Source organism: Uranotaenia lowii, chromosome 3 (assembly GCF_029784155.1).
Source record: "Uranotaenia lowii strain MFRU-FL chromosome 3, ASM2978415v1, whole genome shotgun sequence".
Classification (NCBI taxonomy): Eukaryota; Metazoa; Arthropoda; class Insecta; order Diptera; family Culicidae; genus Uranotaenia; species Uranotaenia lowii.
The window spans coordinates 213,313,258-213,339,477 of NC_073693.1; the positions used below are offsets into that span (position 1 = coordinate 213,313,258).

General features: G+C 39.1%; 1 protein-coding gene across 5 annotated transcripts in view; it reads right to left on the reverse strand.

The window, feature by feature from the left end:
* The window catches only part of LOC129752051 (E3 ubiquitin-protein ligase RNF38), a 91,383-nt gene that overhangs the window by 11,351 nt on the left and 53,812 nt on the right, over positions 1-26,220 (reverse strand). For 3 of the 5 annotated variants that reach the window (XM_055747841.1, XM_055747842.1, XM_055747843.1), the window contains 8 exons: positions 23,335-24,633; positions 14,430-14,682; positions 13,671-14,369; positions 13,454-13,600; positions 9,407-9,550; positions 9,091-9,341; positions 8,832-9,016; positions 8,657-8,769 (listed from right to left, as the gene is read on the reverse strand). In XM_055747841.1, coding sequence (XP_055603816.1) covers positions 8,657-8,769; positions 8,832-9,016; positions 9,091-9,341; positions 9,407-9,550; positions 13,454-13,600; positions 13,671-14,369; positions 14,430-14,682; positions 23,335-23,624 — 2,082 coding nt within the window. In that variant the 5' untranslated portion in view covers positions 23,625-24,633. The remainder of the gene's footprint in view (positions 1-8,656; positions 8,770-8,831; positions 9,017-9,090; positions 9,342-9,406; positions 9,551-13,453; positions 13,601-13,670; positions 14,370-14,429; positions 14,683-23,334; positions 24,634-26,220) is intronic. The other 2 variants (XM_055747845.1, XM_055747844.1) reach the window with 2 other exon arrangements.

The window sequence follows — 26,220 nt, forward strand, 5'->3', positions numbered from 1 at the left end:
GAAATTCATGAATCAGTTATGTGAGAGTATAGTAGTTGCTACCTGGGCGTCCTTGCTACACTGGGGTTACTACAAAATTCACGTAGAATCGATATGATGCTTCTAAATCTTAGTTTACGGGAAAAATACCGTAGAAATAATTCCTAAATTATTTTGGGTGTAGGGATGTTCATTACATTCGAGCAACACGAATTGGTTTATGATGTCTTACCGGGATAGTCATTTAAGTTGCGCGAGTGGCCTAAAAAACATCCTTGGAGTTTTATTTGAAAGTGATGCGTGCGAGTGTATATGGTTTTGTGTGGCTGTTTTTTTTTTTGCTATGAAAGCACAGTTTTTACTAGTTTGAACATACTTGAAAATGTGGTAGGAGAAGTTTGAACAATGACATAGAAGTTACAATTGAGAAAATATTCATTGGGAGATAGTATACTCAGTTTGAGAATGCCGCTCAATTTTTTTTTCTCGTAAGTCGTAATACAGTCAGGATGGGGAACAGATCCAAAGCAAAGCTTAAGCTGCGCATATTTCCATTGATTGAAGTTTGATCTTTGATTGATAGATGCGAGGTGGGTTGGGTCGGGTATGTCCGGTTGTTCTCACTCTCCCTTGCCCTGTAGGTGTATGCGTGTATGTTAAAATCTGGTGTTATGATGTTATGGGGGTCGGGCGCACTGGATTTTGACAGCTGAACAGAGTGAAGGAGAATGTAAACAAATGATGCATGGAATCAACACTTTTAAAAGTGAAATTTTGAAACACCTGCCGAATTTTCACAAAAACTGGTGAAAGGGAAAGATCGAGAAACTATTCAAGATTCTTTTTTTGCTTTTTTAATTTTTTGAAATGTGTTCTCAAGGTGAGTATTATGTGATTGAAGTCAGTGCTTTCAAATGGTATTGAAAAACAAGCTTTTTTAAAAAGTGAATTTATCAATGAAAAATGGTCAGTTTTAAATTTTTTTCAACTTAACATTCATAAAAAATAGTTGAATAATCACATATGAGCGAGTTTTGGTTGTGTTAAGCCGTCAAGGTATGGCAAATCGACTTGAAAGTTGACTAATTTTTTTTGGTTTTCTTTGTTATTTTTGGATTGATTCAATTGAAAAAATGCACAAAGGTAAGTTAATTAATAAAAAAATCAGCATTCATCATACAATATTATTATTACTTTAATATTAAACTATATACTTCACTCAAACAATGTACTTTTCATGTCTAAATTATTAAATAATTTTAAAACCATAATATCAACAAATCTTAGACATGCTTATTTGTTATACTTGATGTCAAATTTGAAAACGAATCTCATTTATAAGTAATTTAATATTGAACCGATAGTTTGATTTTTTTTTCATAATTTTTTTGCCCAACATATTGTGAGGCCTTATTAAATTGATTATCAGATGTGATGAAATAACGTTCTCAAATAAAAGTATGTTTAATTTCTGAACTTTTTTTCCATTCATTCCTGATAACTATTATAACTTTTTCTACACTTATTAAGTGTTCGGAAATGAGATCTTATTAAATAACCAAATTGTAACCGAATGAACTTAGTGCATAGACAACACAAACTGTAACCTTCCATTTGCATATAGTCGTTATTCGCTTACTCGAACTGCATGTATCTTTGAGCTTAAAAACACTTTATTGAATTTTTGGCTTTTGCAAAACTGTTAAAGTAAATAAATTAGAATACACTCTAGGTCGTTTGATCTTTATTTACATTCCAGAACGATCAAAGCGGTTCCGCTAGAGAATTCGTTTTGTTCTAATATGCTTGTTTTGGTCAATAAAATCAGTGATTTTTATATGTAAAAAAAATAGGTAGTTTCAAATTTCAAAATTCTACCAAAAATCGTTTTGCAACTAGTTATATCTCTATTAACTTTTAGTGAAAAAAAACGGGGAGGGTCTAAGCAAAAATTCCCCATAAAATAATGTTTTCTGTGGGGTTCCATAAAGCTATGAATTAAACATGCATTTTATTTTAATCATCTGTTACTAGATCGTTGGAAAATTTTTACAAACTATACGAAATTTGAATCTACTTACGTTAAACAATGAACTTGTAGAAGAAACGTACCAAAAAAACCTTTTTAAACTATTGAAATAACTGTTTGAAAAACCTCATAAATATGCTCACTTTGTGTACACTTGAACTCACTCTGTTCGTAAATTTCACAGCTGGCAGCAGTGCAGCTGGACTGAAGCGAATTCTGCTTAAGCTAAAGCGAAGAGATTAAAAGAGTGGCTGGAGATTTGTTTGCATGAATTACTTTTCCAATGTTGCAGTGTTGCCATTTCCATTTTCAAGAGCATTTATATTACATCTGAGCAGATGTAGGCGCAATTAATTCGGAATTTGATCTTTTTGTGGATCTTGATGTTGACAATTGAAGAGTATTTATGTTTCTAAATAAAAAAAAACCCCTTTTTTTGTAAAAAAAATTAAATGTTTACTTTAATTTGAATTGTCTGGGGAATTGAAGGGGAGTTTTTTTTTTGTTTGAAGAAAATTTTCAAGGGTTTTGAAACGGAGATTTTGGATTTTTCTGAGTTTTAAAGTTGTGAAAATTTATCTGAAAACGGAATGATAGCGCTACGTCTTCCGGATCAGCCTTGTGGTGTTGTAAAGCTGATGGAGCATTGAATCCACCTGCCGGGCGGATCAACATTATTTCTCAGATAAGTAGTTTGTTTAAATTTTTTACAGATAGGTAAAGAAGGAAAAGTGTTTAGGAGATTATTTTGAATATTTTGATAAACAGCACGAAGTCGAGCAGAAAATATTTTATCGGATGAATTGCATGGTTATTTTTTGTGTAAACGCAAGTTACGAGTCAAGGAAAAGCCTTTTTTGCGTTTTTTTTTTTTTCTGAAGTCAGTTGGAGATAACACCTTCGGAAAGCATAATTCCATTTTTCTCAGCGGAGCTCTTGAGTTAGCAGATAGTAAAAACAGTAAGTACTAATTTTGAATCATAAACTCAAAGCGGTTGGAAAGAAAACTCTATGTATAAAATAATGAAGTGAAAAATATTTTATTGATATAAAAATTATCGTGGTCAGGAAGGTATGAACCTTACGTTTCACAAAAGTTCAAGATGGTAACATACGGTTGCGTTCGAACTGATTTTTCTGCCCCAAAGTGAGTTGACCAAATAGTTTTAGTAGGGGATTTTATGTTGAAGCATAAGAACATACACAATGCAATTCAATTGTAATTTTAATGACGTTTTAAGGTGTGCTTCAGAAGTTTGGTTAGGCACTCAACCAAAGTAGTAGTTTGTTGATCAGAAAATATGTACATGGAAATAGTTCTGTAATTGGTTTATGTTTTTTGGGATAGGAGTGAATTATAAACTTTTTTTTTTAAGACGCTTCGGATAGTTCGGAATATGTTTAGAAGTTTTAGTGCTTCGAAATTATGTTGAGTTTTCTCAAATAAGTATTTATTTTTAACTAGTTTTTTATTCACCTAGGAACATTATTAACAAAAGCATGTTCGTTCCCTCAGATAATTTCAAATGTAAATAACTTAACCTGTTTCATTGTCTCAACAACTTGAAATTATGAAAAGGTTCCTTTTCCAACTTATGGTTCCTTTTTCAAAATTATTATTAGCTGCCCAACATGATGCGAAATGTATAACCCAAATCTCTTCAATTTATATCTCAATTAAAATCCACGTGACTATATAAAAGAATTATTTTTACAAATTTATGTTTACACTTGGTAACAGTCGTTATTTTTTTTATCACCATTTAACCTAACACACTCATGCCTGCTTCTATAGAAACTTTATGAGTCAGGAAAATAATATTTATTGTTCACCGTAACACTAGTCAAAAGTGTCTCCCAACCAATTCCTTCAACCCCTCTCCCAACCAAAATTATTTTGCTAGGATGCAGAGGTAACCTCGGTCCTAAAGCACAAAATAGATCTTTCATCCTTTTTCTTTCTTCCAATCTATCCATTGACTACTAGGACGTGGCCGGCGCCGTTATTGACGTTCAAAGAGAGAGCATCAGTTTTGTGCAGTGTGAATGATCTGCTAATCCCAAGCATCATTCATTTGACCTCTGAATAAAATTGATGGCCTCGGTCAATCACGGAGTAGCAACCATTGGCGATGTGGAATTCGTTCTACTGAGCCACGCCAGCGATCGTGGAACTCGAAGTGATAGTTATCATAATTTGATTTTTTGATAAGTCATGTATACATTTTCTTCAACCATGCATTTCGGGTTTTAAGATTCAAGGTGGATGTGAGTAGTTAATCAAGCTAAGCTAAGCTAAGCTAATTGTCTGGGGAATTGAAGGATCTTGGAAATTGGCTCTCTTACAAACGAGAAATAAACGTTGAGTACTGTGCTGCTCAACAATAAAATAAACTTCATGCATTTGACTATCTATAGTTTTTAGTGATCAAAATTTGACAAATTGGATCTTAACGGTTTGACATTCCTATTATAAAGGTCTTTTTTACTTATGAGAAATGCGTGTCCATTAAAAAAAGGAAGCTATATGAAAAGAGTTTCAAGACTCGAGTTTGTTAAAGAGTTAGGATGAAAATTTATATCATAAGTTAGAGTTTTTGTTTTAACAAGCAAGACATTTACTAGAGCTCTCTCTCTTCGTCGTCAAATCAAAGGCTTGTGCAGTGTTCGGTAGTGGATAGTTTTTCCGTCAGTAGGGTCGGTTCATTTTGTTGGATCCAAAACGTGTTACCAAAATCGTCCTGGATGAGATCCATGGCTAGGAACGGATGTGGATTGCTTAATATCAGTTTGATCTTCTTTGTATAATTGTCTACTTACTTTACTAAGCCAGATGTATTAAAAATTGATTAATATAAGCAGCTACCTGAGATGCTCGAGAAGACCGGAGACGCAAACAGCACTAGACGTATGCACTGATTGAAAGGAATGACTTTCTTCGGGAGCGAAAAAACCGATTCTGAATCGTCATGGCAACGAGAACTGAGGGTTGCTTTGATCAAAAATTTGAAATAAACTTTCTTCTGTAGGGTATCGATAGGCTCATCGACTGATGTACGCGGTTAGTACCGTACAGGTAAAACACATGTCTCGGCGTGGATTATGGAAAGAGTTTGGGTTTTAAAACGTGGCGCAATTTTTTGAATCGTTTTTAATCGGCTTTAATTGGAATGCGACACGATGGGTCGTGTGTTGAGAGGGGTCCTTAGTGATGGGCGGTTGCTGTAACAGGGGGTGGTAGAGGGCAGGTTGGGGGGGGGGGGCATTGTTTAATTTTTTTTTCTGTTTTTATTTTCCTATTCTACTTTTTTTTTCTTTTCTTTTTTCTTCAGTTACTCATTAATCCATCTATTTGGTAGGGGTTCGACCAGATCTAATTGAATGCAATCAGCATTTTTATACAAATACAAGCTGATTTACCCGGCCTTGCTCGGGTTCGCATAAAATATAAATCAATATGAGTCGTTTGAATTTTCAAAATTTTGGAAGCTTTATATTCATCATAATTAAAAAATTTGGCGCATGTTTAGCCATGTAAAGTTTATTGGTCTTTTCGAAGTTTTCTTGAGATTATTCACCGTGTTTATCGTTTTCATATTTAAGAAAAACTTATAGGTGTGAGGTTTCAATTGAAAGACATTCAAAATAATTTTCTATCACGAAAAACATTTTTTTCACCCACCATTTTCAAGGAAACTTGAATGGATTTGGCCTTATTTTTTTATCTTCAAATGATAATTTCTCTTATATTTTTTCTTTCCCTCATCTAAACTTTCTTTTAGAGTTCATCCCCCTTTTCAAAATGGACGATCTCCCTGTACAATGGTATATTCAAGTTTCTGTGCTTAGAAATTTCTAAAAAGAATCTGAGTTTATGAGTACTTTTTCTTAAATGCTGAAAGTGCCACAACCAGTTTTTTGAAGTTATCAAAAACAAAACATCTCTAAACCGAAGTTACCATTATAATGTTAAGAGAAAGGTTTTATTTAAATTAAATATCAATGTTTCTATTCTTGGACACAAACAACCCATTAATTTGGGTGAAGGGTGATCACTATTAAAATTCTTAAATATCATGTGTTTGAATTCGCAGTACTAAACGGTTCTACCATAGGCAGGAGTAAGCCATGACTTTTGGACATCGCACGCGTTTTTGTTTTCGTCCTTAATTTTTTTAATCAGTTACAATAAAACTAGAAATTTTAAAATTGAACAGTGGAAAATGATAGATTAAGTGACTGGTGGTTGTTCCCGGAGTGGTTCGCACTTTGTTCCGGCATGCTGAATCCTGGTTGAGAGAGTTCGGAAGTAATTTTAAAATCAGTTGCTCCGGACTAGAGGAAAAGTTTTCTAGTCGAAAACTTCCGAGACTTATTTGGTGAGATCAAACCTTTTCCATTATATTAAACGTTATTTTCCTAATACAAATTGTCATTAGATTAGTGTAGCTATTTTCAAATTATGCTGTAGGTATGTAATCCATATGAAGCGTTTGGTAGGGAACTCCACGCTTTATTCCTCCCCTTGCTCCAGAATCTTTTGCGGTAATTACCACATGGTTGGCCTGGCCGTAGTTATCTCTGCAATGCATGTTTTATGTAACAGAGATAACGTTGAAAAGAAAAATGAAGGACGCAAGTCTTTCCATTTTCCAGGATGCTTACACGTTTTGGCTATGTTGGTAAAAGAAGAAGAAGAAGAAGAAGAAGTACTAAACGGTTCTACCATAAGTTTTCTCAAAATTGAATGATAAAATTGAATACATTGATGACCAAAAATGATTCAAAAGTGACCAATTTAATGGAATTGCATAATTATATCTCATCTATTTTCTAATTCCCCATTTAAATTCCCCAATCAAAGCGTTGAAATCGAAGCATTCAACTTATAGATCAGAATCTTATTATTTTTTCTTTCTTTGTGAGGGATTCCTAAAATATGTACATTCAACTTATAGATCAGAATCTTATTATTTTTTCTTTCTTTGTGAGGGATTCCAAAAATATGTTGATTCTTAGATGCTACAATTTATTAAAAAATGTTCATTCGTTTTTCATCATTGATTCCTAAAAGTTATTCAGCTGAAGAAGACAATTCACTGTTCACTGATCAGTTCACTGAACATTCTTGAAGTCTTTCAAATCCCCTTGGCGGCGGTAGAGAGCACTTTGAAAACCACTACAGTTCAAGTTAATATATTTCTAACAGGCTTGTTGTATTTTTCAATGCAAAATGTAGACTCATTATTTCATCCAAATATATCCACGTGCTTTGAACAGTAGAAGGACAAAAAAAGCGCCAAAGTTTCCCCTTTCAAATCATTAATGCTCAGCAAGCTTTGATTTGCTTTCCAGTACACGTGAACTCTGAATGGTCCATGGAGATGGTGAAAAAAAACCCCGCCAAAGGAAACGAAAATCTGTTAGCAAAATGTGTGCCATGACTTTTGGTTTGTGTGAATAAAACCGAAAGTTGTATGGGAGGGTCCCTTTTCTTAGGTGGGAGGGGCTCATAACTATTACTAAAACCTTACCCTGGTTCAACTACATCTCTGTACCAAATTTCAGGTTGATCGGTTCAGCGGTGTGGATTTGTATAAGGTGCATACAAACAAACAAACATATATAGTCCAACTCATCTTTATATATTAGATTTCCAATTATTGAAAAACTTGAAGTTATCGACCAGAATCAGTAGTTAACAATCCAAGTAATACATACGACGTAATCATTTTCGTGGTATCGTCCTCCTTTAAGAACTCCGTAAATGAATTGTAAAATGCAGACCCGGTCGGTGGTCGGATTATAAAACAGATGAGGCCGTAGCTTAGATAGGTGAACCCAGAGTAACTATACGGAAAATAATTTGCATTGTGGTAAAAGAAATAGAATATCTATATTATTTATTATGTTATTTTTTCTGTTTTTGCTATTACTTATTTTATGATTGCTAAACTCTGTTACAGAGAAACAGTTTAAAACTCTGAGGGTTAAAATGTAAAAAATTTAAACCTCATATTGTTTCATCGTTCATTAGTCATGTGAATTCATTAGAAGGCCTCTTTAGGAGCAAATAGGAGTTTCATTAGGAAACGTAGGAAGTTTAGGAGCATAGGTTCAAAGTGGTTACTTTACCTACCAAGGTAATATTCCATGCCACAAAACCCTTACCCCCAAACATTCAGCGTGGAGATCTGTGGAGGGATGGCGTACAGCCGGCCTCCGCTAAACATATCTCCACATGTGCTGCACCTCCTTTCCTCCTATCGACTACATGGACTTGGCCGGCGTCGTTATTGGTTCATTTATAAGTAGGAGATCCTCAAAATTGTACAGTGAGATTGTGTAGCTTGTTCCCAGCACCTTTCATTTGGTTCATTGTGCAATGTTGATTATCTCGAACCAATCACGGAGTGCAACCATTATGCCATTGGCCATGGGGCCGCAGGTGGACCGTAGTTGATAGCAAGCTCAAGCTCAAGCTCAAGAAAAAAAATTTCCCAAGTTTGACTTTATCAACGTAAATATCACTAAAATCTGTAAGGCTGTAAAGTTTGCGTTGACCAGTCATAACCATGTAACAACTCGGTAAATGTTTGCTTTCACGACTTCATAATAACATACGTAAAATTCGGTATTTTTACTTACCCTCAACCACTTGTCTACACACTTCGCGTGGAACTCGTGCGAGCATGGCAGAACCCGCAGAATTTGTCGTGCTTCGAAGTCACACATACATACGACACACGATGTTTGATCCCCTGCAAAAGAAAGTCATTTGATTATAACAAAATTTTAAGTCTGCAACCAAACTCCAAATTACCTGTATGAGTTTCGGCATTGAATTTGTAGCTTGGAAGTTGGTCGATTTCCGGCCGGGCCAGGCCGCGCGGTTTGGCTTCTCCCAGGCGCTCCGCCAGGCTCAGCAGAGCTTCGTAGTTTTCCGTCTCGTTCGAGTCCGGCGAGCTGATGTCCGGCTGACCGTAGGTCGACAACGGGAACATGGCTCTGAGGGAGAATGTCGAAGGTATTAGAGTGAAAATCTGGTTCTCTCGTGGGTCTCATATGGATGTAATACTTACAAGAAGTTCAGCAGGATGCCAGAGTAGGCGGACGGGGTTGCCGACAGTGAAACCTGCGGCGGCTGAGGTGCCAGGGGCTGGTGCTGCAGGGCCGGATGACGATGGGCGGGGTGGGCATGCGGATGGGATGGCGGCGGTGCCGGCCAGTGGAACCTGGTGAAGTTCCTCCGGGGGGCGGTTATTGCGCGACGAGCCGTCCGGTGCAACAGCTCGAACTGGCTGGTGCGACCCTGCAGAATATTTAACACGGTCGATATTTGGAAAATAATATGAAACATCTGTTACTGCCACGATTGTTGCTACATAGTATACTTACTTCGGTGGAAATGTAGATCGGCGGCGGTGGGGACAACTGAGTCATCTGCGGTGAGGAATGGATGTGAGCCGCAGCCAGGGGTGACACGTGCAGTGGGGATGCGCCGGTGTGGTCCAAGCCATCCAAGGATAGTCCATCGGGACGCTTTAACAAGACGGTAGAAATTATAGAATTAAAGATCACGATTTTATCTTAATATTAGGTGTAGGTTTAAAACGTATACCCAAAAACTGAAATATAACCTTTAGGATCACTTTGAATGTTAGACAAACGTTCATCAAGCGGACTACCAAGACGAAACCTTCAGATAAATAGTGCAAGAAGCACTCTTTCTCAAAATGATCTTAAGAAGCAAGAGCTTTAAACTTCTCTTACGATTAGGGAAAGCATCAATTCGGCAATTGTTCCTGTAGCTGTGCTCAACAGTTTCAAATAATCGATCCTGTTTAACATTGATGGTCTGAAAGAACCCTAACCAAATTAACAGAGTGCTCATTTATCCTTAGGATATCTACAAATAACGAGTTTTGCTATCTTATAGTTTGTCCTTATAGTATAGTCTCGCCTGTTCTTCGGTCAGGGGCGGGGCGGGGCGGGGGCTCTCACTCGCAGCGAGCGGCTGAGTTTATGAAATGCGGCTCCCGCCAGCTCAGTCCAAGATGGCAGCCCCATGGCGGGATAGGGACCATAGGCTAACAACCTACCGTTCCCGATTTATTAAATTGTTACGGAATCCGGAAGAAATGACCGACCGAGGGTTGCGCGTGTCTAACGGCGCGAGGAGAAGGTCGGGTGTCGATACGACGTTCGCCGGTTGAAGAATCCAGAGGTGAAAAGGGCATACGTTGAACAGCTAGAGTCCCGAGTCCGGAATTGCCGATGGACGGAACAGTCGAAGAACAGTGGTGTGGAATCAAGAATGCCTTTATCACGACGAGCCATGGTACTCTCGGTAAAGTTTGTGGAAGAAGAAATCAATGGATGTCGGATGAAACTTGGAGGATGGTCGATGATCGGAGAAAGGCGAAGTCGGAATTCAGCAGGCATGTACCGGGTCAGCCAAAGCAGCCGCCCGCTTACGATATGCTGGAAAAGGCAGTTGGAAAAGGCAGTTGGAAAAGGCAGTTGGAAAAGGCAGTTAAACGAGCTTGTAGACAAGAAAAGAGAGCCTGGACAAATTCCCTAGCCGAAGAGGGAGAAAATGCCGCCGCCAATGGAGATATCATATTACTTTATGACATTTCTCGCCGCCTCAGTGAAGCAAGGACTAATCCAAGAATGCCGCTTAAAGACCGAGCAGGTCAGTTACTGACCGATCGAACAGATCAGCTCAAACGATGGACTGAGCACTTCGAACAACTCTTGTGAGTCACGAATAGCGTTGGCCAACAGAACCCGCAGCTCGAAGCGCCAACAGTAAGTCGCATCATTGGCGTCAACTCTGAAGCGCCTTCATTGGCTGAAATAGAAGCTGCAATCGAAAACATAAAATCCAACAAAGTACCTGGGATCGATTGCATCCCTGCTGAAATGCTCAGAGCCGACCCTGCCTTGTCAGCACAAATGTTTCTCCGTCTTTTCGCTGAAATTTGAAACATTCCCGGCCGACTGAATACCTCAAAGTACTCTGCAAAGTGATCCTGAACAGGATCCAGGAGAAAATAGACGCTACCCTCCGACGGCAACAATCTGAATTCCGATCCGGACGATCATTTGTGGACCACATCACAACGCTACAAATAATACTGGAACAAATCAACGAATTCCAGGACTCTCTTCTACTGTTGTTCGTTGATTTCAAGAAAGCATTTGACCGACTGAACCACAAAAACATCTGGGCTGCTCTAAGACGACGAGGGGTCCCCGAGAAACTAGTCCATCTCATCGAAGCACAGTATGAGGCATTTTCGTGTAAAGTCTTGCACGACGGTGTCTTGTCCGAACCAATCCCGGTAACAGCTGGAGTGAGACAAGGATGTACAGGGTGACAAAAAAGTCCAGTCACACAGAAAAATCTCAATATTTCAAAGAATAAGAAGAAAACCAGAATCTGACTTTCATAGCTTTATTCAATAACTCATCAAGATACTTCACAGATGATATCTTGGAATTACATCACCTTTCTCTGATCGAACCAGTTTCAGACGTCTCGGAAAGTCGTCGCAAGCGGCGCGCACGTCCGTTCTCGTATAATCTTTTTCAACCTTGGAGTTCTCACAGACCTTGGTCGTCCAGATCGTGTCTTGTCCTCGGTGCCTCTGGTCTTTAGGATCGATTTATGGTCTGGTACACGAATTTCCGGTTGATTACGAGCGGTTTTAGGTGTTTGAATTTGTTAAATGTGTCCGGGTCTGACATATTCAGCGATAACAGCTGCTCTCAACTCTGCCACCCACAACTTAAAGTACACAAACTGCACAGAAACGAAACTCTGCCACTGTGGGCAGCAAAGTTAGCCCTTTCATTTGACATATAGATGGTACCAGAGAGATACAACGTATAGGCTACAGGCGACCCCAAAAAAAATTGTGACAGGACTTTTTTGTCACCCTGTATTTTATCACCGCTGCTTTTGCTCATCGTAATGGATGAGATCTTGACCGTTGACGAAACCGAGAATTGCCGTGGAATCCTTCGACAATGGAGCAGCTAAACGACCTTGACCTGACAGACGATATTGTTTTGCTCGCCCAAAGACAACAGGACATGCAGAGCAAACTCGACGACCTCGCCGAAAGCTCCGAGGCAGCAGGTTTCAAAATTCTGCGAAAAGATGAGAACGAGATTTGTAGAGAGGCGCTTGAATGGAATCCAGAGGGACATCGATGAAGAGGCAGACCCAGAAACTCGTGACGGCGAAGCCTAGCCGCTAAAATACGAACTGTCGACGAGAGTCTTGACTAAGAGCAAGTGAAGACGCTGGCTCCGGATCGTCAACAGTGGAGGTCTTTTACCACGGCCCATTGCACCGGAGGATCGGCGCGGGAACATCAAAATAGTTTTGCTTGCTCAGGATTGACAAACGTTTAGAAGACTACTTTATTGGCAAAACTGCCTCCATGAAGAAATGTAAGGGCACCTCCTGGGGGTGCAGCCTTACTACGCTAAATAACTCCGACATACATTCCCGAGCGCCTGCCCTCCGTGACAGGGGTGTCTAGAAGCAGACTGGACGAACCTTTAGCACATGCGGTTCCGTTCCATGAGTAGGAACCGATAAACGAAAGATGGGCGATAACCGATAAATAAAGGCGCCAATTAACGTTGGCGATTTGAACAGAAAGAGTAGCTTTACAATTAATTGAATAGTGTGATTTCTACTACGGCTCCAACGGCTCCAACACTCTCCGATCATGAGCGCATCATAGAATCTTGCTTCTTGGAGTTTGTCCGTTGGAGAATACAAATGTCGAAGAGCATATGTAGGTAAGTTGAATTCCGAGTTTTGAAGCTGAAAACCTATGAAACAGTTGAAGAGCAGTGAAATCGAATGTTTTTAACATGACGAACCTTGAAACCATCAGTAAAGTGTATGAAAGAAGAATTAAAAGGATGTCTGGGGAAAACGGGAGACTAATCGATGCCTGCGAAATACAGGGAACGAGATAAGAGATTCTGGAAAATCTCCCTAGCTGATGAGAAAGACACTCTGGACAATGGGGATGTCCGTTTATTATATGTAAACAATAAATAATGTCCTTAATGGTGCTAAGACAATTGCAAGAATGTCGCTAAAAGGCCTAGCATATCAGTTATTGACAGATCTCAGTGATAAGCTTAAACAGTAGACGCAGCATGCAGTGTAGTAGCAAAACCGGCGTCAATTCGAAAGCGCTCTCGTTAACTGAGAAAGCTTTGGTGTTTTCGTGTCGTCAAAGTCATGAAAACACCAAAGTTGCACCGTCTTTCTTATAGTATCTCGGACTACTAGATGCAGGATAGCCTAGTAAAGATTCCTCAGAAAAGAGAACTAACAGAACTCTCATCACTGTGCAAATTTCTGCCCTATACCGTGTCATACGTATTGTTTCATTGAACCGAACTCACCTGTTGCGTTAAATGTGGATGTTGATAGTGTGACTGATGTGGCGGAGGGTGCGGCACAGCCAGCGCAGCCGACGTTGAAGCGAACGCTCCGAAGTGTCCTCCGATGTTGCAAGATTGAGCAAATGGTTGCGAGTATACGCCATGTACCTGAAAAAAATGGTATATTCAACGTTAGTGACCCCGGTCGTATGGATTGAATGTTGCATCCTAAAACTACCTGACATGGTGGTATGTGTGGGGCCGCTGGGTGCCCGGAACAGATCGAGATATGTGGTCCCGCCGAATAGGTCCAAAGCTGTTCGTGATGACCGAGGGGTAGGCTAACAGGAACCTGATTCAACTCAACCATCAGCGAAGGATGCTGTGGCTGGGGAGGCGTGGCCTGTTGGAACACCTGCGGCATCGGTTCCCATGGGCGGGGTTGCTCACGGAAACGTGGCCTACGTAGTGGAGGACTTCCCTGTTGGATCTGCACCGGACCAACCGTGTGTTGAGGCAGATGCATGTGGTTGTGATGGTTCGGATGGTGTGAGTTCATATGAAGAGGTGGCTGCTGCTGTTGCTGTTGTTGTTGCTGCTGCGTGTGGTTGTTGTGATGGTTATTGTTGTTGTTGTTACGAGGTGATCTTCGATGCTCCCAAATGGCAGGCGGCGATTGACTAGGCATTCTGGACACACGACGCCTCTTGCGGGACGGACTGTCCGACTTCATGCCGTTGTTCCCGTCGGGTCCATAGGAAGGACTTGGTGTTTGGTGATTGTTCGAATGTGAACTGTTACCCTGGTGATATGGCGGACTAATGCGTTCCCTGTTATTTTCGCGACTGTTGCGCATGGAATCCATCGAAAGAACGGACCGGGCATCCAAATGGAGATCGGACCCTCGGGAAGAGTTGGAAGGTCCATCGAAATGATTCTGTGGAATAAACTCCCAATGAAAGAGAGGTATCAAACGCATAAAGGCCAGTTCACTTACCACATGACGATCTAGCGCTGAAGAGTTCATCGTATGCCGGTTTCTATCCTGCATACTCATATTATTTCGGCGGTCAATGTGACTTGGTCCGGCTCTAAGAATTTGTTGAGATCTATTATTAACACTACCATCATCAGTGGCACCGTAAGGCATTATTATTGGACGATTGGTGATGGGAGGGGAATGTAATTGCATTGGTGGGGATTTTGGTGAATATGTGAAGGACTCTTTAGGACTACTCCCGTTATTATCACTGCATAGTAGTAGTAGTGGTAGTGGTAGTAGTAGTAGAAGAAATAAGTAGTAGTACGTGTGTATTTTTTTAACATTGGTTTTGCAATTTATTTACCACAAAGGACAAAAAGCATGCGGAAGAAAAATCAAAAAACAATCATATATTAATTAGAAATAAATTACAGTTACAATAAAGCTTATATATAATATTTATTGCCTACGAAAACTGTTATATGAAGAGATTGAAAACGTTTGATCTATCCGGGAAGCTATTTGTGATATAAAACATATACATGATCGACAAACAACATTTTTTTAAAGATGGTGGGTCCATTCTGCAGCATCATACTCATATTAAACCGTACACCGTGTAAAAATGTAAACGTGGGAAAAATGTTCAAACCAAAGCGTTTATGTTAGTCAAGGTGCAAATCAACGATGTACTTGTAACACAAATGAACTCTAACATATGTCTAACCAGCCGCAGATCAACAAGAGAGAAAGAAAAACTAGATTTATATCACAAATCGCATTCAACCGTCCAATTTTAAATATAATTTACACCAGATTCACTGCAAGCTGGAAACACTTCAAACCCCGTATCGTTGGCGTTACAATTTCCGAACAACCACAACCAATCATCTTATCACGCTGAGTTAAGTAACCTTTCGATGTGGGCCAGTTTGAAGTGTTTCAACCCCAATCGAGTATTTAAAGCTTGTTCTATTGTGGCTTAGTTTATCCGACTATTTAACACACAATGTGCACTAACATGGAATGAGAATTTGTAAATTTTGGAAGACCTCAAAAAACCGTAAGTTATTTACTATATGAAGGAAGCTTGCTATTACGAATGCATAATTTTTGTACCTTGGGATCGAAAAGTTTTTATTTATCGTGCACAGCTTTGAAATGTTTAAAATTATGAAATTAAAGTTTGACCATTATAAAAAAGAAAGTTGTCAAAAGTGTTCACACTAGGAAACGGTTACGTTATTTAGGTTGCTATAACGAGGTTGCAAGTGTCCAATTTTGTTCGGGAAACTGGATCAAGTCTCGAGTCATGACTTGAGTCTTCGGAACAACGAGGGAGAGTTGCGGCTCATTGCAGCAACCAGAACAATGCGACTGTCTCCAGGTGTTAACTAAACTTTGAAGTTTTCCAAAAAATGACAACATGCTAATAATGTTTGTTGTCAAGATAGAATCTTATTGAAAAAAAAAAATCATGGCTATGTACCTATGTATAAAGCAGCTTTTAATAAAATGTTTACTGCTGCTAACTGTACCCAATATTTAAAAACATTTGTACTCCTATTCTATTTTGTTGTTGTTAAACCAAACAAAAACGGAATCAGAATCAGAATCCAGAATCGAAATTCAAAATTGAAATCATATTTAAAAGTATCATGCTCTATCTGAGAGTTAACGACCTCAAATCCTAATTGTTTGGAAAATAAAGGGCGAACACGAAATTATTGCGACATAACTTTTTTACCATTGGGTAAAAATCAACCAAATTTTGCACACTTTTTCATTGATGTGTATTGTTTACATGCTGTCAAACTCGAAGTCATTTTTTACGATTCAGCGAAAATAGAGGTGAACCAACGTAAGTCTAGAGAACAAATTCTTTCTAAACACCTGAAATTTCTTGACCTGTTGCACCGAAAGTTGGGAAAAATGTTGAACATACATCATTCAACCGTCTCCATAGTTTTTAAGCGGTTCCAGGAGCGGTTGACGTTGGACCACGGCAAAGGAGCTGTAAGAAAACCGGGACCGGAGAACAAAAAGACGGAAGGAAAGGTGAAGCGGTTGATTAAAGCAATACCCAACGTCTCAAGCCGTGATTTGACTAAAAAGAACGGCATGTCGCAGAGCTACATCCAGAAAGCAAAGAAGAGAGCGGGACTAAAAACATACATACAAGGTACAGAACTTCCCAAACCGCGATGAGTGGCAACAATCGAGGGCTAAAACTCGGGCACGGAAGCTCTACGAGAAGATGCTGACAAAATATGGCTGATATGGGATGGGCAACGAAACGTATGTAAAATCCGATTTTAATTCCGGGGTTGGAGTTTTTAACAGGCACGATCACGTTTGATTTGGACGACAAATTTAAGAAGAAGAAAATGTCGAAGTTCGCCTCCAAATATCTCGTATGGCAGGCCATCTGCTCTTGCGAACTAAGGAATGTGCCTTTCGTGACAAAGGGCACAGTGAATGGCGAGATCTACAAATCTGAGTGTCTTGAGAAGCGCCTTCAGCCGTTCTAGCAGTAACACGCAAAGCTCCGCTATTTTGACCATATTTGACATTATTCCACTATTATAAAAATGTCCTGGAGTGGTATGAGGCCAATTCTGTCCATTTTGAGAACCAAACTGAGAAACTGGTACCGGATGACACACACTGTAAAGATTTTATTGGAGAGCATCAATCGAAAACGCGTTCAATTTTACACTCACGGCTCCATCGATTAACTTTTGTTTTTTTTTCGGAGTAAATGTATGTATAAAACTACCCCAAAATTTTGGTTTGATTCCTAACATTATAAGAAAATTGGCATGACATTTTCGGTGTCGCAATAATTTCATGTTCGACCTTTATGTACAATACATTCCCCATAAATATGGGAGATTTTTCAATTAACTTCAAACAGCAAAAGCACAAAGTCTGGTTTGAACAAATTATGATTTGCTCCAGGAAATAAAGAAACCCAAAATAATTCTATTCAATGTATTGAGTGACCGCTGAATATTTTTTTCCCATTTTTTTTATAGGAATTCAACTCATTTGGGTCATTCTTCCTCAGACCACTAAATTAGGCCGATGACATAGTAAATACGATGCGATGCGATGCGGCGAATGCGATTCAATGCGGTGAACCACATTTGATGGAAATGTATGTGAATCGCTTAAACCTGACATACTCAACGCGGCGAAGCAGATGTCAATTTGTTCCGCCGCTCGAGTTCGCATAGGCTGCGTCCGTAAATTTTCCGCCAATTCGCATCGCATCGCACTCACTATGTCATCGGCCTTAGACGTTCTGAATGATTTGTTAATGATAATGAATAACGGTTCCGCTGTTCTGGAAATGGATTCCTGGCTCCAAGCATAGAAGCGGAAGTATCCGATCTGGTTAACGAATTCTAAGCCACGTTCGAATGTTGTTAGTAAAGACGCTCGGAATTGTGTGAGAATGTTCCTGAATGAAACAAGTTACCAAAAATATGTGAACCATTTTTTTTTTGCTTCAATCGTCATCACCGTTCCTCTATTGAATGATCGTGTGTGTTCCAAATGAAAACAAACAAAAGGCGCATTGTAATTTGGGATGCATAAAGTTGAACAATACTATGTCAAGGTAGTAGGTAAAAAAGTATGGTACAAAGAAAACAGCGAATTTGTTGTTCTGCTGGATTAATTTTAGAGAAAAGCATGGGATGGGGCGCGGTACCATTCGTTCGTTTGCTTGGTATTGTGGCATTAATGAAGAAAGTCAGCTGCATATGTGGGTTTCATACTCTACCAAAAAAAAATATGGGGAAGGGGAGTAGCTTCAAAATAATAGATAACACTGACGCAAAAATGCTCCATCTCCATACAAAGTACCAGAATGCATTCATGTTTTAAAAAAATATTAAATAACAAACTGTTCGGGAAGGTTGTTGCGCTTGAAAAATAGTGACTGAACTCCATACTCCGATTAAATATATTGTAAACGCACAGCTCGATCATTAGCAAATTACACTAACACAAACGTATAAACCAAAACCACGGTGTGAATAGAACGGACTTCGAGAAAATGTTTTTTTTTAATTATTTGATTTGGGAGATTATCGATTGAACAATCGTCTCTGGTGTGTTTGATTTAAGCCTTACGATTTTCTTAATCTTATCAACTAGGAGAAATATCAATGATTTAATGTTTATAACAACGTTGAGAAATCATATCTGGCAAGTGAAGGTCCACTGTAAAGTTCGATGGAGGTATATAAACAATCATATCAATTTACACGATACAGAATGTCTTTGAAAAGGTTTTGGCTAGAACCTAGGTCATAATGAAAAAATAAGCAAAACGTGCTGGAAAATCAAAACTAGAAATTTGAAATCCTTTGGAAGTACATTCGCAAAAAAAAACTTCTTAAAGAATTAAAAATAAAATTAAAATATAATCACCCAATATCATAATAACAGAAAAGACTAGCAAAAAATTTCAAAGTTTTCGAACAGTATATGGCCAAAATTTCAATTTTAAAAAAGATTTGAATAATGCCACTTGCGTAAGAACATTGGAAGGAATTGTTGGACTTTTCATTTAATTACACAACTGTTGATATAAAAATCATCAATTTACGAGCTCACGATAGCTAAAGCCGTCAATAATGTTAATGCGGATCGCAATCCCTACCAAATAAGTAAACGATCGTAAAAGTAGTTACTTAAAGTCGGATTAAATCAGATATGATAAAAAGTGCGCCATATTTGCAGATAAGTGAAAAAAACAGTCTTGTTGTTCTCTCTGCAACTTGCAGTGTTACCAGATTGCTAAAAATCAGGGGTGAAATTATGAATCCTATTCGATTCGAGATACTCGTTTCGAGTTTTAACTCGAATCGAATTAGAATCTGTATTACGTATCTCGTTCGAGTTCTAAATTTTACCATACTAGATTTCGAGTAAACCGGGTAGTAGATCATCTCGAAACGTTCCATTCGAATCGAGCTCGTTCAAGATCGGTAATGCCAAAGTCGGTCGAATCGAACGAAACTCGATTGTTTCTCGAGTTCCATAATCCCGCCCCAGATTGCGTATTTGAAAGAATTGTCCAATGAGAGAAGCAGCAGGTTTGCATACTTTGAAGATCTGATGCTAACTTGCGCGCTCTTTTGCACTCTTTCAGGATGTACGAATTTGGTGTCGAATATATCATCGAATTCGTATAGTTCTTATCGCTTCAGCCAGAAGTTAGAAATATGTATTTCGCCTTCTATTTAATGGGTAAATGATGTTTTTTCTAGTTTTATACTATCATTCTATAATGTATTTAAGTTGTTGAAAAATACACCTACAAATGTGTTTGCTGGGTAGCAACTTGAACACACAATTTTACGATTTAATATAAACTTGTTTCTGATTAAAAAAAAAAAGATTTTCCGATAATATTTTCATGATCAAATGTATTTCTCATGTCATATTCCAAAACAGGAAAAAATAAGTAAAATTTGGTAGTCTTACATTCCAGACGACAGATAACTTCTTCATAAAAACTCTCAAAAATCTCTCAAAAAGTGTTAATTTAAATAATTTTTTCATAGGCTTTAGCGGCTTTGTTTGAAACCTGTTTTCACAAATCGCTCTACAGCATTGGTCTACATTTCGATAGTCGTTTATTTAAAATAAGTAAGAAAAGTCTTAAACTTATACATCACATTTTTTTAGTAATTTTTGTGAAAACTGGCCTGGGCTGGAAGAAAATTTACCGAACTACGTTTCTAACATCCTTAACTCAAAATATTTGCCAGTATCCTTATCTCAAGCAACCAGAATTCCCTTTAAAAGGGTTCATAGAAGCTTAATCAGCTTTCGTTGCTGTCTGAATACAATGCTTGATCTGACAATCAGATGTCAGATTGCCGGTCTATCTAGGTTTATTTCATTGATTTCAATGTTTTTTTTCAGATTTAATAACAAAGATAGTTACAAACATGTTGGGAATTGAACCACTGCTATCCAGGCCGCAATGAAATTCACCAGCCTCTCACCAGCGATGTAATTTTCTGAGTTACTTTTACGTAACATGGGTAGGTACCTGGAAATCCCGTGAAACCTGTTTGCAGCCAAATGTGAACTTCGGAATCCCGTGTTTATGTTAGTGTGGGACTTTTGGTTGCTTGGGTTTAAAACTTGCTTGATTGCTTTTAGGCGTTAAAGCCTGTTTTGGAAGTAAGTCTTATAAAAAACCACGATTGGCAATCCGCCTGTTGACGATCACTAATGGAGCTAGCAATCGCTAGTCTAGAGTGTAGCTGTGTAAGGAAGGACCTTACTGAAGCGATGAATAAAGAATTGACTCTATACCACCACTGAAACCTGCGTTGAATTTTTTATTTCAACAGGTTATGGGCCCAGATACGCCTGGAAAATGGGAAAACGAGTTAGGGATACTCTCAACACTTTCGGTTAGCAAGTTTACCAGCGACCAGCGCAAAAAAGCCAGCCCCAGTAGCCAGAGGACCGCCAGCGAGATGTCCCAGGCCAGCCAGGAGGTTTCGCCAGAGGTTGAGTCCGGAGAGGTTCCCGGATCTAGAAGGTTACTCTCGAAGCCGTCACGTCCAACGACCGGAAGGAGTCCCAGGATCCGCAACCGGGCTGTAGAGGTCGAACAGTCAAGCTGCTGAATTAGCCAGGAGCGGAGATAGGATGGTCACCGAAAGGGTTATTCTCGTGGTGTGGTGTTACGCTGCGTTCAGCATGCGTGAGCTCGCATTCAACTGCTGGAAGAGCAATCTGGCACTTTGGGGAAGGTTTCTCATCGAGCTTACCTCATTTTCGACTCCACAGCCAAGCGGGATGACGACTACTGCGGATGGCTGGAAGAAGTTGGTATTACGGGGAAGCTCGAAAATCGACGATGCTATTCAAAATTCTCAATCCGAATTGAAGGAAGGTGTTGAAACCCACGATTGCTCAATTTGTCTGTTGACGATCACAGACGGAACTAGCAATCGCTTGTGTAGAATTTAGCTATGTAAGGACCTTACTGAAGCATTGAATAGAGAATTGACTCTATTCTAGGGAAGGACGTCTCAGTTCGCTCAAATCAATGAGCCGGTTCATTTGAGCGGTTGTTCTCTTGAACCTAAAGAGCCGTGGTAGGTTGTTCAAAAAAGAGCCAAGGCACGGCTCGAAAAAGAACCACGGTTCGAAAAAGAACCACGGTTCGAAAAAGAGCCACGGTTCGAAAAGAGCCGAGGTTCGAAAGAGCCGCTACTCCCAGCTCAACTCTGGTTAATAATCTGAACGGCAAGAGCGGATTTTAGAGAGCCGTTCGATTCGATCGAATGAACGGCTCGCTTGCCATTCTCTTTTCGGTTCTGTTTAAACCGTGGCCGTGCTAAGACTCCTTTTTGAACCACGAAGGCTCATTTGGTTCGAAAGAACTGCTGTTCTCGGCTCTTCAGTTTGTGTTACTTGCTTAGTGATGGGAGAGCAACCAAGAGCTGCTTATTTGAACCAGCTCTTTTGGAAAGACCGAATGAACCATGGCTCGCTCGAACTGCAGTTCTTTTGATTCTAAAGAACGGACGGCTCTCCTCTCTCAGTTCTTGCGTTTTGCATTCTACTTTGGGCAGCGGGTAAGTTTTTCTACTAGTAGTGTTGTTTTGAGCGACGAGCCATGGCTTTTTTTTTTATTTTCGAACCGCGGTTTTTAAGAGCCACGGTTGATTCGTTCTTTTTGAAGATTCGGTTCAAATGAGCGGCTCTTAAGCACTTGCGCATCACTACTCTATTCCACCATTCAAACCTGCGTTGAATATTTTATTTCAACAGTAATTGAATCTTAAAAAAAAAAATGAAACACTGTTCAATTCGACACCCAGAATTCATATAATTTACCAGCACATTTCAATATAAAATACCAAAAATAGATAAGGTACAGTTGAAGACAAAAGAAAAGCAGCTATTTTTATATTTCCATTAAATTGGTCATATCCAGTCCTGGCGAATCAAAATGTAGTAAAATTAATTTGGACATCGTGTTTTCATTTAAATTATCCAAAAAAGGGAATTGTTTCTCAGCAACCGCCAATGCTCGTATTCAATTTCAAACAAATGAAGGTTATTTTCTTTTTGCACAAATAATTGGCATTTTATAGGGTTATTCGCTAAACTTGTAATAATCTATTGTAACTGAAGCTCCAAGAAACTCGATAGCTCAGAAACAGAAATGAATTCAAGGCAAAAATCACCCGTGTCTCGTAACGACACACTGACTAACATTTTTTCCTGAGAGAAGAGTCTAAGTTTTGTTTTTACTAGAACCAAATAAAGTTTACAAACAAAGTCAACGATTTAAACTAAAATTAATCACTACGGTCTGTTGTTGATTTTTTTTTTTGGTTTTAATAAGAGCTCCATCGATTAGATTTCCCAACCATCACGTGCGAGATATGATTTCCAAAGTTGTCTTTTAAAGTTAATCTCTTCATTCCTTACAATTAAATGGTTCTACTAGCAGGCAAGACTATGACGACGGGGCTTCGAACTGACAACGCTACTCGTCACCGACGGAACAGATCGAAATGAACCGACTGATAGGTGATTATTTACTCTTACTTGCTGCAGATAAACATGATGTCAATACGAAACGACGAAACAGATAGGATTCTCTAAAGAAGGTACCACGATAATGATGTGCTGTCCCCTGCATACGGGTTCGGTTTTGACATGGTGCTTATCTACACAAACGCGCAAGAGTTCAACAAATGGTAGGATGCGTGCATTTATCCTTTGGTTTCATGGACATATTTTTTTCTCTCCAGTCTGCTTCGCGATTCAACGTCGCAGTTTTCGACCCCATCGTCATATTTTGAGTTTGGTCTACTAAAGACGCAGTTATACCTATACCTAGTATTTAGAACGCACTACTCACCCATAGTTGAAGCTGTTCTCCATGTCTTTGTTGCTGTTATTATTCCCGTTGCCATTTCCAATGGCCCCGTTGTTGTTACTGTTGTTGTTGTTGTACCACGACTGGCCACCACCATTCGGGCCGCCGCCACCGCCGTAGTTCCGGTTGTTGGAATGGCCATGCCCGTGATGGCCGTTGTTGTGATGATGGTGATGATGATGAGGCGAAAACGGCATCCGGGACCGATTCCTGGCAATGGCTCCCCGGGAGTATGGTCGCCTCGACGTCCCCGAGTGGCCACCCGGATTCATGATTCTGATGAGGATGATTTTGGCGTTTGCGTGCGAGATGGCTGCTATATTTTAAAGTTGCTTGTGCGTTGTTTTGTTGATATTTGTAAATCTTTTTTTCTTCTGTCTTTTCCCTTGTCTTGCGGGTTTCTACGATCGGAGTTTTTGTTTTCCCTACACTTGTGTATATGAATTGTTTATATTTCAAGATGTTTGTTTTTCACTCGTTGTCGTCTGGTTTGTGATGTTCTTTTTGCTTTGTTTCGTAATTTCACTCACGTTCAAGAGAAAAATGGTTAACTTTAAGAGCACGTTTCATGCTACAGAGGCTCCAGTCACTACTGTTCACAACACGAAATGTTTTGGTGGATGGGTCTAATGTTCATTCATAAGCGATTTCCGTTGATAAAAGACTACACATCGATAGATTGGGAACCGCGATCGATACCCGCACACGAGTACGCGTTACAAAGTCACAGACGGAAAACGTGGAAACGAGCACGTGATAAAACTAGCGCCGAAACGTACAGTTATATGTATGGGTGTGTGTCAATACTAAATGGCAGATAACAGAATCAGCCTAAACACGGAACAATATTTTCTATGGTACAAAGTTATGCTGTCGTTCCCAAACCGAAACACCAAATGTGTGTTTATGAAATGAATTATTCTGATTCACATTCACCAGTACACGGCGCACAAAGAGATTCAGCACCCCTGGCTTCACTCTCTAGCTGGTGTGCCCTCACTTCCGTCAAGGGAAAACCGGAAACGTCAGAACATTCACTTCACGTTAATGATGACCACGACACGTCCAGTGGGTACCGGTCAGAATTCTGACGGGCTGATTCACGCACGGTTCCCAAACTTCAGCTGTACACATGCATCCAGTAGGGTAATCATCAACGCACCAAATCGTACCGTCCAGCTCGATGAAAGGCGCTTCTCCAAGAATTGCGTCGTGTTTGCGGGAGTTGTCGGTTCTCAAAGGTGGCACACGGCTGTTGATGCTAAGCGTCCTCGTTGTCGTCTACACACGCGGATGATAAGAGAACGTGAGAAAATGAGTTTCCTAGGGAGCGGTTTTTGATACCGAGGAAATGTGGCTTTGAGGCCGGGTCCATGAAATACGAAAGCACTTTCAGAGTTATAACTATAGTTACATCTATAGATGGTCTAATTTCAAATTGTTCTTACGATATTATTTTATTTTTACGTGTTTTTTTTTTCATTTCTAGCTAAAATTTTAAAAATATTAAAAAAATCATTAAATTATTAAATTTTGAGAAACAAAATTAGAACTACTAAACTCTTATTTGATTTTTACGAAAACAAAATTCTGAATTTTCATCATTATATTTTGAAAACCAAATGACGAAAAACAGGTTTAACATTTCAATTCCTGTGTTCTGTCTTCTTTATGAAAACCTTTCGCTGAAACGAAAAACGCATAACTGAATTTCGTAAAATATATGTAGGTATCTGAATTCCAAATGTCTCCTCATTCCTGTTTTCTATTTTTCTCATTTCCAAATTCCTGATTTTGTAAATTGAGCACTGAAATTCTATCTTTCTCTATTATTTTAGAGAAGCGTCTCAAAGCTGTAACAAAATTTTACCAAAGTTTGTTTACAGTGTTTTTTTATGTCCATTTTGCAGATTTTCGTAGACTTCAAATTATAAAATTATTTCACATGCATCGACTCAACGATCTTTTGAAGCACGAATAGACGTGAGTAAATGTTGTTTCATTGACAGAGAAGCGCATGTTTTTTTTTATCAAAATTTCTTGTTAAATCGAACAACAAACACAAATACTAAATTTTGGTGAAACTATGGAACAATCCAAGTTTTTTATCGCTTGCTGCTAATGTGCTACTCTTAGAAGCATAACACAAATGTTATTTTCAAGTTTAATAATGTAACTATGTTCTACAAAATTGAACACTTTGGTCCAGCATGTTTGAGATATGTAGTGTCGAATTTTGGTGATTCTAGATTTAGATTTCTTCGCGGTCGATAGTTCTCATAACAAACTTCTCACCCAGGGATGTAGGCTAGAGTGCCCCATATGACCCGACTTTTGAAAAAGTTATGCGCTGCAGACTAAAATTGATCCTAGGCCTAGTACAAGATCTCATGCCAAATTTGGGCCAGATTGGATCACGGGAAGGGGTCGCTCAACGAGCCTTAAGTTTGTATGGGATTTTGAGACATTTTGTTCGGGAGAAACATGAAAAACCAGTTTTTCAACAATAACTTTTGTTCCCGTCAACCGATTTCTTTCAAAAACGGTTTTTCCTAAAGCCTAAATTATGAAAAATATTTCATCCCAAGACTGTATATCGATTAGAGTTAAGATAAAAAAGTTATTAGGCTTCAAAAATGGGCTAACTTTTTTAAGGATGGTATCCATCACTGTTAATTAGTCGGGGCGGTCGAACATATTGACGCTTCATTAACAGTGATGAATACCATCCTTAAAAAAGTTAGCCCATTTTTGAAGCCTAATGCCTTTTTTTATCTTAACTCTTATCAATATGCAGTCTTCGGATGAAATATTTTTCATAATTTAGGAATTAATTTTTACATCTTTGTTTCGTTCAACCAAACTTTA